This window comes from Alexandromys fortis, unplaced genomic scaffold (genome assembly GCF_014885135.2).
Source record: "Alexandromys fortis isolate MF-2015 unplaced genomic scaffold, M_Fortis_MF-2015_v1.1 scaffold_21, whole genome shotgun sequence".
NCBI lineage: Eukaryota > Metazoa > Chordata > Mammalia > Rodentia > Cricetidae > Alexandromys > Alexandromys fortis.
The window spans coordinates 11,679,870-11,692,776 of NW_026067905.1; the positions used below are offsets into that span (position 1 = coordinate 11,679,870).

At 44.9% G+C, this 12,907-nt stretch overlaps 1 protein-coding gene across 2 annotated transcripts in view; it reads right to left on the reverse strand.

The window, feature by feature from the left end:
- The window catches only part of LOC126497383 (quinone oxidoreductase-like protein 2), a 36,749-nt gene extending 30,034 nt beyond the window's left edge, over positions 1 to 6,715 (reverse strand). Inside the window, exons 1-6 of one of the 2 annotated variants that reach the window (XM_050135375.1) lie at positions 6,598 to 6,715; positions 6,404 to 6,512; positions 3,715 to 3,811; positions 1,602 to 1,660; positions 1,016 to 1,084; positions 184 to 293 (exon numbers count right to left, since the gene is read on the reverse strand). In XM_050135375.1, the coding sequence (XP_049991332.1) occupies positions 184 to 293; positions 1,016 to 1,084; positions 1,602 to 1,660; positions 3,715 to 3,811; positions 6,404 to 6,512; positions 6,598 to 6,647 (494 nt within the window). In that variant the 5' untranslated portion in view covers positions 6,648 to 6,715. The remainder of the gene's footprint in view (positions 1 to 183; positions 294 to 1,015; positions 1,085 to 1,601; positions 1,661 to 3,714; positions 3,812 to 6,403; positions 6,513 to 6,597) is intronic. The other variant, XM_050135374.1, reaches the window with a different exon arrangement.
- Between the last annotated feature and the right edge of the window lie 6,192 nt (positions 6,716 to 12,907).

Consider the following 12,907-nt stretch of genomic DNA (forward strand, 5'->3'; position numbering starts at 1 on the left):
ACTGGCACCTAACTCACTCTGCAGCTGAGAATGGCCTTGGGTTCCTGATCCCCCTGTCTCTCTTCCCAAATGCTAGGAACACTAAGTGCACCACCAGGCTGGGCTTCAGGCAAAGTCCTGTCAGGCATTGCTAACATCAGAAAAAGGAACCACCTAACCCTCTGCCTCCTACATAGTCCTTACCCGGGCTGGGTGCCGGCCCGATGCTCTAAAGCCAAAATAGCTGTGCCATAAGATACCGGTAGGACTGCAGCATCCTGTAGAGAGACGCTTTCTGGAATCCGCCACAGGGTCTACACAAAGAAATAACAGCATTTGTGGAAATGTGTGCCTGGTTACCGAAGCTGTTCAATACACATTTCGATGCGATTGGTGAGTAATTTGCAATGGGAAACACATGTCTATTATCACCTATTAAGGAGTACAGATCAGGACCAAGCATGCCGGGGTGAGTTTAGGACTTGGGCGTAAGAGACTTCCAACCCCTGAGGCTGGCATCTGCTCAAAAAAGGAGCCAACTAAAGGAGAACAGACTCCGGATTACTATGAGGTCACAGGTAAACTGTGTGTTATGTAAATCGTACCTCCCTAAAACTGGATGGGATTCTTATAAAACGGCCCCGCTAGGGGGCACCATTCACATCCTGCTCACCCCATTGGGGCGACCCTGTTCCTAGTGCAGACCACTTCATATGCTTATAGGAAAACAAACCCATGATATCAAACTCAATGCGTTAAACCAGTTTTTCAACCACCTGTCACTAAAAAGGGTCCAAATAAATGGCCAGCCAGTTGTTCAGGCACTGAAAAAAATAAACAAGCAAAACTCTGTGCCAGGGCTGTCACACCAAAACAGAAGTTTAGTTAGCATTTGAAGGGAGATAAAAAATGTTTGGCTAGAAACAAGCTATAATGATACAAACACAAAAGAAGGGCGAAGTGAGGAAGAGAGACATGGAAACCGAAAACCAAAGAGGAAATCTATGCGTCCATGAGTGCCGAGAGGCAGCTATACCTTCTGGTCAATGACACACTCTTCGGCCATAGCGTTCAGGTTAGGACAAACTCCAATAACCCGATCTCCCTGGAGGGAAAGAACACATGTACTTGGCCCATGTTCCAAGACACACATCTCTGCCAGAAGACATGGCTTGGCCTTAATATCTACTCAGAGTTCATTTCTGGTTTGAAAACATGGCAATTCTCTCAATACCAAGCTACCAAGCCAATAGGAGCACATTTTAGACACCGGGGAGTCGAGGAAGGAAAGTTGGTAAGAATTAGAATCCCTGATTATTTTTTTCACTTGAGACTCAAACTTAAAAATCCTTTATCCAAAAAGAAAAAAAAGAAAAAAAAAAAAAAACAAGCTCTTTATTCCTTCAGTAACTGAAGATCAAGTGTTGTCTTATATTCGTAATAGTTTAATAAGGCCAGAAACTTCCACCCACTCTCCCCACCTCCTCATTCAGAATTCGTTCTTTGCCTTCTGTCTTGAGTTCCTTTGGTCACACGGCCAAGGCCAGGAGAAGCGAGATGGGTGTAAACGAAATGAGCACATTCTCACAGCTACACACAGTCTGGGGTTTTAACCAGTTTACCTTGTTCACAGTGGTGACACCTTTTCCTGTCTCCAGGACAGTCCCAGAAATCTCCATCCCTGGAACAGTTAAACATTAGGTTTACCTTTGAAGCCAGCACCCTGGAGATAGGAAAACTCTGATCAACAGGGCCCCTCATCTGCTCTTGGGAGCTATTAAGTTTTGAATGCCCAAAGGGTAAAAGGTGGTACTCAAAACACAGGATAATGAGCGTAAGGTTTCATCGTCTCAACACATAAACTACAGCTGCCCCACTCTCCACCTAGGTCATTCATGAATATGCACGCAGTACACAGGTACTTTTGACCCTGATCGCAGGGCCACCGGGCTCCTATACAACCCCAACTACAATCACCAAGTTATATTTATCTGCTGTCTTGTCTCCTTTGCTGAGCTCTGAGAGGGCCTCAAGGACATGACCTATGTTTATTCAGACAGTACTTAGCTCAGAACAGGATGAATTAGTGTCGTGTCTCCCTTTCTTCAGCCACCTCTGAAATTTCTCTTCCTTTATTTATGTGTTTGTTTCTTTGTTTTTTTTGTTAGTTTTTGTTTTGTTTTGGGGAGGGTTATTTTTGGTTTGGTTTGGTTTTTTTTATTTTTTTATTTTTCGAGACAGAGTTTTTCTGTGTAGTCCTGGCTATCCTGGGACTCACTCTGTCGACCAGACTGGTCTTGAACTCACAGAGTCTGTCTCCGACATCCAGGTGCTGGTATTAAAGGCACGCACCACCACCCAGCCAGCTCTGAAATTCCTGAACCTAATAGCTATGCATTTCCTACTTGCTCTGCCAGGGAATAACTTAATTGTGACATCTTCCTCTGATCTATTCTTTCAGCAAATACAAGGAGAAGGAAATGGTTCTGGTATTAAGACACAATACCAAAAACCCCAAACATAACAGCTGTGTTGCAATCATGCAATCACTATAATCTTTATATTTATCTATATAAAATATGCAAGTGCTCCAAACACACTAAACTCTACTTAGATCTCCTTAAATAACTTCAACAACAAAAAACAGTCTTTTATCTGTGTGTTAATGATCTAAAAGTAACCAGCAGAGAGTGTGATGGAAGTCAGACAGTGGGCTGCTAGGATACACTTGGGCTTTTACTTCCTCTTATTTTTTTTTTTTTTTTTTTTTTTTTTGGTTTTTTGGATAGGGTTTCTCTGTGGCTTTGGAGCCTGTCCTGGAACTAGCTCTTGTAGACCAGGCTGGTCTCGAACTCACTGAGATCCACCTGCCTCTGCCTCCAGTGCTGGGATTAAAGGCGTGTGCCGCCAACGCCAGGCCTTCCTCTTCTTTTTGAGCCTTTGACATTGAGCTCCTTTGGGCTTGGGCTGATGAGTATACAGGTCTTAGCTGCAAGCGTGTTTATGATCCTTCAGTGAAAATATAAAATGGAGGCAACACCAAGAAGGCAAAGGGATAACTAGGGTTAACAACAGGATTCTGGTGAACACAACATCGAAAGGGCTGCCCATTTATTCATTTGAAAGTAGTTAGGGAATGTCCTTAGCTAGCTGTGCCTGTCACCTTGACACAGCCCAGAAGTACTGAGGGATTCTCAATTAGGGGCTTGCCTCAGTCAGATTTGCCTGTGGGCATGTCTGTGGGGCATTTTCCTGATTGCTAACTGATGCAGAAGGGTCTAGCTCACTGTGAGTGGTCCCGGCTCTGGGTAGATGGGCCTAGGTAATATAAGAAAAGCTGCACCTAAGAGCAAGCAACCTTCTCAACAGTTTCTGCTTCAGTTCCTGTACTAACTGTTAAGCCAAATAACTCTTTCCTCCCCAGGTTGATTTTGGTCATTGCTTTATCACAGCAACTGACAATCTAGCTAAACCACTGAGTGTCATCCATCTATAAACAAACCAGAGCAATGCTAAGCTGGGGATACAATACTGAGTACTGAGGCCTGGGGAGGGAGAGGGGGAGTGTCACGAGGTAGTGACTCTAACAGTGATGATGGTGTATGTAACAAAAACCTCCCTCACTAGTCAAGCCTGGCGGAGGGCGGGGAGTAGTGTCTGAGAAGATGCACGCGGCTCTGAAAACCCTCAGAATCTCCCTTTCCTGAAGTAGTAGATTGGTCCCCCTGTACTCACCGGGTGTAAAGGGAAGAGGGGGTTTTTCCTGATACTGGCCACGGCAGACCAGAATATCGGCAAAGTTAATGCCACAGAAATGAACATCAACTCTGACCTGCAAAGGAAACAGAACAACAAAACAGAGACAAAGTTCATTTGGTAACAATTAACTCAGAAAGGGTTACTGAATGAATGACAGCCATATGCCAGGTACTGAACAAAAAGCCAGACAGAGTATTATAAGGCAAAATGGACAAAACTAAGGCTTCTGTGGACCTAAAAGTATAGGCACCAACTAAAGAATAATGAAGCTAAATGAGTCTCACGAGGTAGCCCAGACTGGCCTCAAACTTGAAATCTTCCCGGAATTATAAACCTCAACCATCATGCCTGGCTCATGTAAAATAAGATAGGAGAAAGCACACATGAGGGTATGTGACCCCTTGAGGAATGCCAAGAAAACTAGGAGCATAACCCTTGAGCTAATAAAAGCAAAGAAACAATGATTCAGACCAGGAGGTGAAAGTTTGGCACAAATAAAAGTGAATGACAGGTGTGAGCGTCCTGTATCAGAGACAAAAGAAAAACCTAGAACACGAAGTGGAGAAAGAGACAAGGCCGTGAGAGTGAGCGCACTCCACTACACCGAGATTTGCAGCTGTGAACTTTGTACTAGGAACAACAGGATGCCACTGAGGGGGTCTAAGCATAGACAACTACGGTCTGAACTCAAGAAGCCGGAATCCTGGAGGCCAGCCTAGAGCCCTGTCTTCTATGCTCTCTGCAAAGCTGTCACGGAGCAGACCAGCAGCGACGTGGCCAGGAGTTCTCAAACCAGTGGGTCTCCAACTCCCCGATGCTGTGCCCTTTAATTGAGTTCCTCATGTGGCGGTGACCCTCGATCACAGAACTGTTGCACTGCTACTTCCTATCTGTCATGTCGCTGCTGTTGTGCACTGTAATGTAAACATCCGCTCTGCAGGATCTCTGATAGGAGACCCCTGTGAAAGGGTCGTTTGGCCCCCAAAGGGGTGACAACTCACAGGTTGAAAACCACTGCTCTAGGCTTTCTGGGGAACCAGTGAGTCTCAAAAGGTAGTTGGTCCTCAGCATCCCCTGGGGATTTCTTAGAAACTCACACTTCAGCAGGTGTGGAGGCATGTGCCTTTAATAATAGCACTGAGAAGGCAGAGCAAGGCAGATCTCTGTGAGTTCCAGCCCAGCCTGGTCTTCACAGTAAATTCCAGGTCAGCCAAGGATACATAGGAAACTGTCTAAAGAAAAAGAAAGAAAGTAAAAAATTCAGACTTTCAGGCCACACCCCATGCTGAATCATACGCGGGAAGTAAAGGCTCAGCAATCTGTCTGAACAGGCCCAGATAACACCCGTACTCACTAGAGAACATATCCCAACAGACCCTGGAATCCCAGAAGATGCCAGTCAGAATTCCAAACCAATAGTATTTACTTGTTTAAGTTTAGTATAGAGGTGGCAGGGTGGTTAGAAGCCATTTTTCATCCACAAAAAGCATTCATTTCTCAATTCCTTTTGGTTTTCGAGACAGGGTTTCTCTGTGTAATAGCTTTCTTGAAACTTGCTCTGTAGACCAGGCTGGCCTCGAACTCACAGGGATCCGCCTGCCTCTGCCTCCTGCGTGCTGGGATTAAAGGCATGCGCCACCACCGCCCACAGCATTTCTCTATTCTTTAGGCAGGTGCTGCTGCCAGATTTCATTCCAAACTCCAGGGATTTAATGTTGGAATAACAATAGTGTAAATACGGCTCTCTCGAGCTAACTCCCCAGCCCTGGAGTAGTTACTGACTCACAGGTCCTCAACGCACTCCATTTTGGTTTTAAGAACAATTTAGCCAAGAGTGGTGAGGCATTTCTGTGCTCTGGAAGCTGGTGCAAGATCCTAAACTCAAGGTCAGTCTGGATTATGTGGTGTGTTACAAAACCAAAAAAGCACCAATTCCCCCAGAAAGGAATGATTCAAGAGGAGCTCTGGGCACGTGAGTCGGGAGAAACTGCTATCACATGCTCTTCCAAGCAATCCATTTTAACCACAGCCTCCATTCTGGTGACCTTTAGGGCTGCAGCTGCATTTCTGCCTCCTGTCAGCGATCCCTAGCGTGAAGTCACTGGCCGGCTCCACCCTGTTTCAAGTTCTGCATCCTTCACTGTGTGTTTGTCACGTACTGTCACCACTGTGGTCCCTAGGCAAAGCCAAGGTGGCTTTCACCTATCTGGTGAAACCACACAGGAAAAAAATACCAAATTACTGCAGGGCTTCAGAGGGGCCCGGGCATGTATTCACTAGATTGGGGTTTGGGAGAGTGGGAAGGGCAGATAATTTGATGCTGACGAGGGGCTAAGCAAAGGATAAGGGTCCTTTTATCTGTATTGTTATGTAAAGCCGTGTGTAAATCAGATGCTGTTTCTAAGGCAACTGCTCTGGAGTTTTGGAAAGGAGCCTATACATGAGTTTTGAGAGACTGCTTCCTGACAGTTTTGGCCTTTCTGTGAACCTTGAAAGGGCTTGATCTTCCAGCCCAGAGTGGATGCGCTCTAGCCTCCGGGTCACCCCCTATGCTTGGGAACTAGGATCTTGACTGCGGCAGGAAGCCATCTACTGTGTGGCCGAGATAGACGGAGATTTTGAACCGTACATGGAGGCATCCAGGGGTCAATGTCTGTCACCCTACCTCCTGTGGCCCGACAGGGCGGGAAGCCACCTCTTCAATGACCAGGGGACGCTTCAACTCGGAGCAGAGTGCGGCGCGGTAGTGCCGGCCTTGGCTCTGCGCGGCTCGCCTGCAAAGAAGAAAACGGGGCTGGTTTTCTCGGGTGTACCCGGGGGCCGGTACTGGGGGGCTCTGGGGAAGAGTCGGGCTTGCACCTGTAGAGCCACGTCGAAAGGAGGTGCTGTGCACACAGCCGCGCCGCCATGACTAGCTGAAACTCGTGAGGGGCGTGGCCAGCGCGTGGCAGGAAGAGCCCGGGGGAGAGCGGAAAGGCGTCCCTGGACGCGCCCCGAGGACCGGACGACCTGCGACCCAGCGGGTGGGGCTCTCTCTGTCCGCCCGGGGGCCAGCAGCTGCAGCCTGCTTCTAAGGCTAGACCACGGAGCGCACAGCCCTGGAGTCCGTCCTCGGTGCGGAAAAACAAAAAGGAAGCATGAGGAAAATGATTCGATTACCTCAGATTAACTTTTTTTTTTTTTTTTTTTTTTTTTTGGAGACGACAGTCTAACTATGTAGCTCTCAATGCCCTGGAACTCGCTGTGTTAAGCAGGCTGGCCTAAAAGATGTGATCTTCCTGCCTCTGCTTCCTGGGTGCTGGAACTATGTAAAATCTGTATTCAGCGCCAAGTGGTGGTGGTACAACCTTTTAGTCCCAGCCCTTGGAGGGGGGACACGGAAGCAGGTGGATTTTTGTGAGTTGGAGGCCAGCCTGGTCTACAGAGCGCGTTCCAGGACAGCCAGGGCTACACAGAGAAACCCTGTCTTGAAAAACTAAACAACAGCAGCAACAAAATCCGTATTTGGAAGCTAGAAGAAGTTTCTGCAGTAGTTCCAGGGTTCTCTAACAGAAAGAAGTACTAAGGTGAATCCTTTGATGTCTGCATTCAAACGCCTTGCTAGGGTCCCTGCCACTAATTTTCTCACACAGGATTAATTATGATAAAACTAAACTGTTGCTAACAATCTGGTGTTAACGGATCCTAAGCAAATCCAAAGAGAATGTCCAATTAGACAGAAGCCAGCTGGGCACACGCCTGTACTCCAGGGACCCAGGAGACAGAGACAAGAAAAAAGTCTAACATTCGAATCAGCCCGAGCTACAGAGTGAGACCCTGTCTCAAGTAAAAATAAAAATAAGTGAACATGATGACAAACGCCTCTAACCCCATCACTCAGAAGAAGGCAGAGAGATGACTCTCCATAAATCTGAGGCCAGCCTGGTCTACATAGCCAATTCCTGGCCAGTCAGGGCTACATAGTTAAAGCATGTCTCAAAATATAAATTAATGAGGAAACTGAAATCAAAACTCAATGGTTTTCATGTTCCAAAGGCCTGCTTATATGAGGTTTAACATCTAGTAAATGTGATCCAGTGACCACACAATCCCTAGGTGCACAGGTACACCCCGGAAGAATTAAAAACAACATTATTGTATATATGAAATATCATATAAAACTGGTTAGGAATTGGAAGATGGCTGAATGGTTAGAGGTGCTTGTTATCAAGCTTGACAACTGAATTCAGTCTCCAGAACCCGCATGGTGGAAGGAGAGAACCTACTCCCAAAAACTGTCCTCTGAACTCCAAATGCTAGCCTTATGACATATGTACACACACAATAAATATGTATATATTATATATTTTTTATTTATTATTAAATAATTCTATAAATATTACATAAATTTGTTTTTATTATATACTAAATATATATTACATATTAAAAATAAACTGGTTAGACATACTTGCAACAGTAACCAAATATATAGCAGCACTATCTGAGAGGTATGTGATATACTGGGGAGACTGTACCATTGGATAAATAGAATTTATTGACACCATAGTGTCTTTAAAAGACAGCTGATCAAAGAGTATATAGGTCACAGATTGAAACCCAATACTACCTCTTCTTTGACCCCTTCCTTAATGGTTCTTGCCCTCAATTAACTCTTCCATAAAGAGAAGGCACTGAACATGAACGAACAGCAATTGAAAAGCAAAACTGAAGTAAGAATGCATTTCTGAGACTATGGCCTAGAGGCTTTGATGGTTGAGACCTCCAAGACCAAATATCCATCTCAGGTGTGTAGTAGAGGACACTGTCATTACAACATTTACTGGGAACTTTTAGCTTCACATACATAAAACAGAAGGGAAACAATGTCCAGAACGTGGTAAAATGTCTCAAAACCTGTGTTTCCAATAAGACAGACATGCAAACCCTTTGTAAACTGCTAATCACCAAGCATATAAGATGAAGCCAGGAGCTGGAGATGTAGCTCAGTGGCCCAGCGCTTGCCTGGCATGCTGGAGGCCCTGGGTTCAATCCTCAGCAATGCAAAAAAAAAAAAAAAATGGAAAGAAGCCAGGAATTGTGGAGAAATGCAATGTCACCACCAAATGGCCTTCTTAGGTTAGTAGTGTAACTCTGTAGTAGAGCACCAACCAAGCCTGTGAGGCCCTGAGCTTGGTCACTAGCACCTAGGGGGAAAAAGTTATAGTTGCCAAAAAACAGTCAACAAGAAATCTCAAATTTGTGATGTAACCAGAATCATTTGTTCTGAGTATTAAATAAACAAACAATTTGAGCTCCAACTGGTACCTCCAGAGTGCTGGGATTAAAAGTATACACAACCACACCCAGCCCTGGCAACATTTCTTAATCTTATTTATATTTACAGTATTTGTATAATGCTTGACACTTTTAAGTATTTAATAGATGTGTACCTAAAGAATTGTTGAATGAGGACTCAGTTATCTAGTATTAATTCTTCAGATAATTAGAAACAACTTTAAGTGTCGTCTCTTTTTCTTTTCTTTTTTTTTTTTTTTTTTTTTTTTTTTTTTTTTTTTTTTTTTTTTTTTTTTTGTTTTGTTTTTTTGTTTTTCGAGACAGGGTTTCTCTGTGGCTTTGGAGCCTGTCCTGGCACTAGCTCTGTAGACCAGGCTGGTCTCGAACTCACAGAGATCCGCCTGCCTCTGCCTCCCGAGTGCTGGGATTAAAGGCGTGCGCCACCATCGCCCGGCTCTTTTCTTTTTTTTTTTTTTAAAGGTTTATTTATTTATTATCTATACAGTGTTCTTCCTGCATGTCTGCCTGCAGGCCAGAAGAGGGTACCAGATCTTATTACAGATGGTTGTGAGCCACCATGTGGTTACTGGGAATTGAACTCAGGACCTTTCGAAGAGCAGGCAATGCTCTTAACCTCTGAGCCATCTCTCCAGCCCCCTCTCTTTATATTTTCAATTAAGTACTTTAATGGAAATGTTTTTATGTGCAAGTATATGATAGCAGGAACACATGTGTGGTATGTTCATGTATGCATACGAGTGAACATGCCTGTACTCACTCAGAGGTCAGAGGAGGATGGTGGGTGTATTGATCTTTCACTTTCTGCTTTATTCCTTCAAGGCAGGGCCCCTCACTGGCCCTAGAGGAGGTGCTAAGCAAGCCCCAGGGATCCTCCTGTCTCCATCTCCCTCAGCACTAGGCTTAGAAAAGCACACCCAGGACCACTCCTGGCTTTTTAGGAGGGTGTTGGGATTAAACTCTGGTCCTCATGTTTGTACAGCAAGCGCCTTTACTCACCAAGACATTGTCCTAGCCCCAGAAAAATGTTCTACTATTGTTTTCACAATATTCTACCAATCCCAGAAAATATGAAGATCATTGAGTATAATGAAGCTTCTCAATACTGCATTCAACATTTATAAAACAATCTGAAGAAATTAGTAGGCGTCTATTTAAGAAGAGTCTTGAAAGATGTTGAAAGTATTTCAGGTAGTTGAGTTGGTCTGAGCACTTGTATGTAAAAGAAGTTTCACATTTACAGAGAGCAGTCAACAGCAAGGCAGGCTGTTTAGTAGTAGTTACCATGGTAGCAAAGGAAACATCTAGCCTGCCCATCAAGGTGTTGCCACCACACCTTGCTGTCTACTTTCAGCTATTGTTTCTGGTTGTCCTGGTTATTTAGTTTTATTTGGGAGTGAGGCAGAACGAAGAAACAAGAAGAATAAAAGTTGAGTCCTGAAGGAGATTAACATCAAGCAGTTAAATCCAAACCATCATTCGTCTTCTCCAAAGAGGCAGGAGAGCCATTGCTGCCCTGCACACCAGCTTGAGGGCTCATTAGGGAAGTAAAAGAGTAACAGATGATTCTTCCTTCTGCTGCAAATCACACGGAGAGATAATATTTAACATCCAGGAGCTGCCGGAGGCCTGGGGATGAAGAAGCAAGCCAAAGTTGGATACACAAACCTCTCTGTTTTCACAGAATAGTAGACAAGCAATATAATCTCAGTACAGGACAGTGTTCGGAATGTACAAGGATCCTCCATAGCAAAAATGTGCTATCCAGTAACACATCTTGAAAACAGAGGCTGTCTTTGCTGCCTCCGAGTTCACCTCCATGTCTAGCACATAGCAAATACCCAGTGAATGTCGAGAGGGTGCAAACAAGGAGCTCTACAAGCTGTCTAGGAAAGCTGCAGGCACCACATAACTGAAGCCATGAATCCCAAAGGTGTTTGTTTGTTAGGCTTTATTATTATTTATTTATCCGTGTGTGTGTGTGTGTGTGTATGTCCATGCATTTATGTACAACATATGCAAGAATCCATGGAGGCCAGAAGAGGGAGTCAGAGCATTTATAAGCCCTGTAGTTGCTGGGGATGGAATTCTCAAAGAACAGTAAATGCTCCTAACTGCTGACCCCATCATTCCGACCCCAGTTTTAAGGGTTCTTGCACATAATTCCTTACCTGAGTTTATGGCTACTGGGCATAATTTAGTCTTCATTTATTCTAGTTCAGCATTGCTATCATAGTTATATGAATTATCATCTTGTGATGTCCTCCAAAATGCTTGAGATGTGGAGGCAGAGTTTGCCTTTTCAGTACTCTTCCCCAGGACATGAATTCTGATCACTCCAAGGGAGCTAGTGTTTATCAGCTTCAGAGATGTGCTTTGACATTGATCCGAGGAATGGCCAGGAACTACTTCTCCATCCCAGGAATAATCGAAGGTTTGCTATGCAAGTGATTTTTTCCACCACCCATGGAATCAGGATTTCTGGCCTGAGATGGAGTTCAGGATAGTCCCAGCACTTGGAAGGCAGAGGCAAGAGGATCTCTGTGAGTTCAAGGCCAACCTCGACACACAGGAATACAGCAAAACCCTGTCTCAAAAAATAATGACAACAAAAAAGATATTCTCATTAAACTGCCTCATTTGTAAGAAACAGAGTAAGTGGGATGTGGCCCAAGGTCTCATTGCTGGGTGGTGGCAGGGAAAGACAGCATTAGGATCAGATTTTTCCTGTGTGCTGCTCTGGTTACCATTCAGCCTGGGTCTCATTTCTCCACATGTACATCTTCTTCATCGTCATCCATATTTCACCTTTTCACGGTGTTTCATAGGTTTCAAGTTACTGTCACCCAAACAGCTTCACCATTAACATCGAGAGCAATGACAGTCAGTGTTAGAAAGAGCACTTGTTGGTTTCTCATAGCAGAGCAGTTACCAAGTGCTTTTACATGATGTCATTAACCCTCACAATGGTCGTAGATAGCGGAAGACTAGCATGCTATTTTTCCCCACTCTTTTATGGGTCGGGGAATACAGGCTGAAGGGGGTTAAGTAGCTTGCCCAAGGCTACACATTTAGGAAACCGAGCAGTTTAGCATCGCCCTAATTGCCTGCCAGAGCCCCTCCAACAATCTCCAGCCACCCACCGTGCTTCCCCCAAATGCCCTCTGGAGTAGACAAAGAAGGTATTATACAATGCACTGTAAAGCCATGCTCGGCTTGGAGTCTTCAGCTTGGTTTTATAGGAATTTTACAGTCTCTCAGGCCCAGAAAAGAGAATAATTCCCCCGAAGAAAAGAATAAAGTGAAAGTGGCCCTCCGGGGATGCCCGCAGTTGAAGGACAAGAACAGGAAGAAATGCTAGCACATAGGAGCAACCGTCCCGGTCCATAAAGCCATAAGCTTGAAAGTGCATTGGTTTCATGTCAGAGCAGACTGTGTAAGATTTAAAAGTGTGAGTACACACACACACAGGGATGCGCAACACGATTACTAGAACAAGGCTCCGACTGGGTTGCCTGGTTACAAGCTGTGACTTAAGCAGGTACCAGCAGGCATTTGGGCTAAATTCTTGGCATGTAGGTGGAAGCACTTAGAAGCAATGATGACCCAGGATGTGGGGACAGTCATCTCCCCAAAGTTCACCACCAGCATCTGCGGGAAACAACTGTTTTCCAACTGGAGCCGTCACTGTGGAACCAGTGAACAAATTCTCAAACGTCCTAGCAACTTTATGAAAACTGTTCAGTTTCCGCATTCCCCAGGGGAGGGAAATTCTCCCATTGCACGTGCCCTCCCTCACCCACCCCTAGGAAATGTTTACAATGCTGCATTAGCTCTCTAGTCTCACTGTTCAGGTCGGTGTTCCTCTCTATCCCCA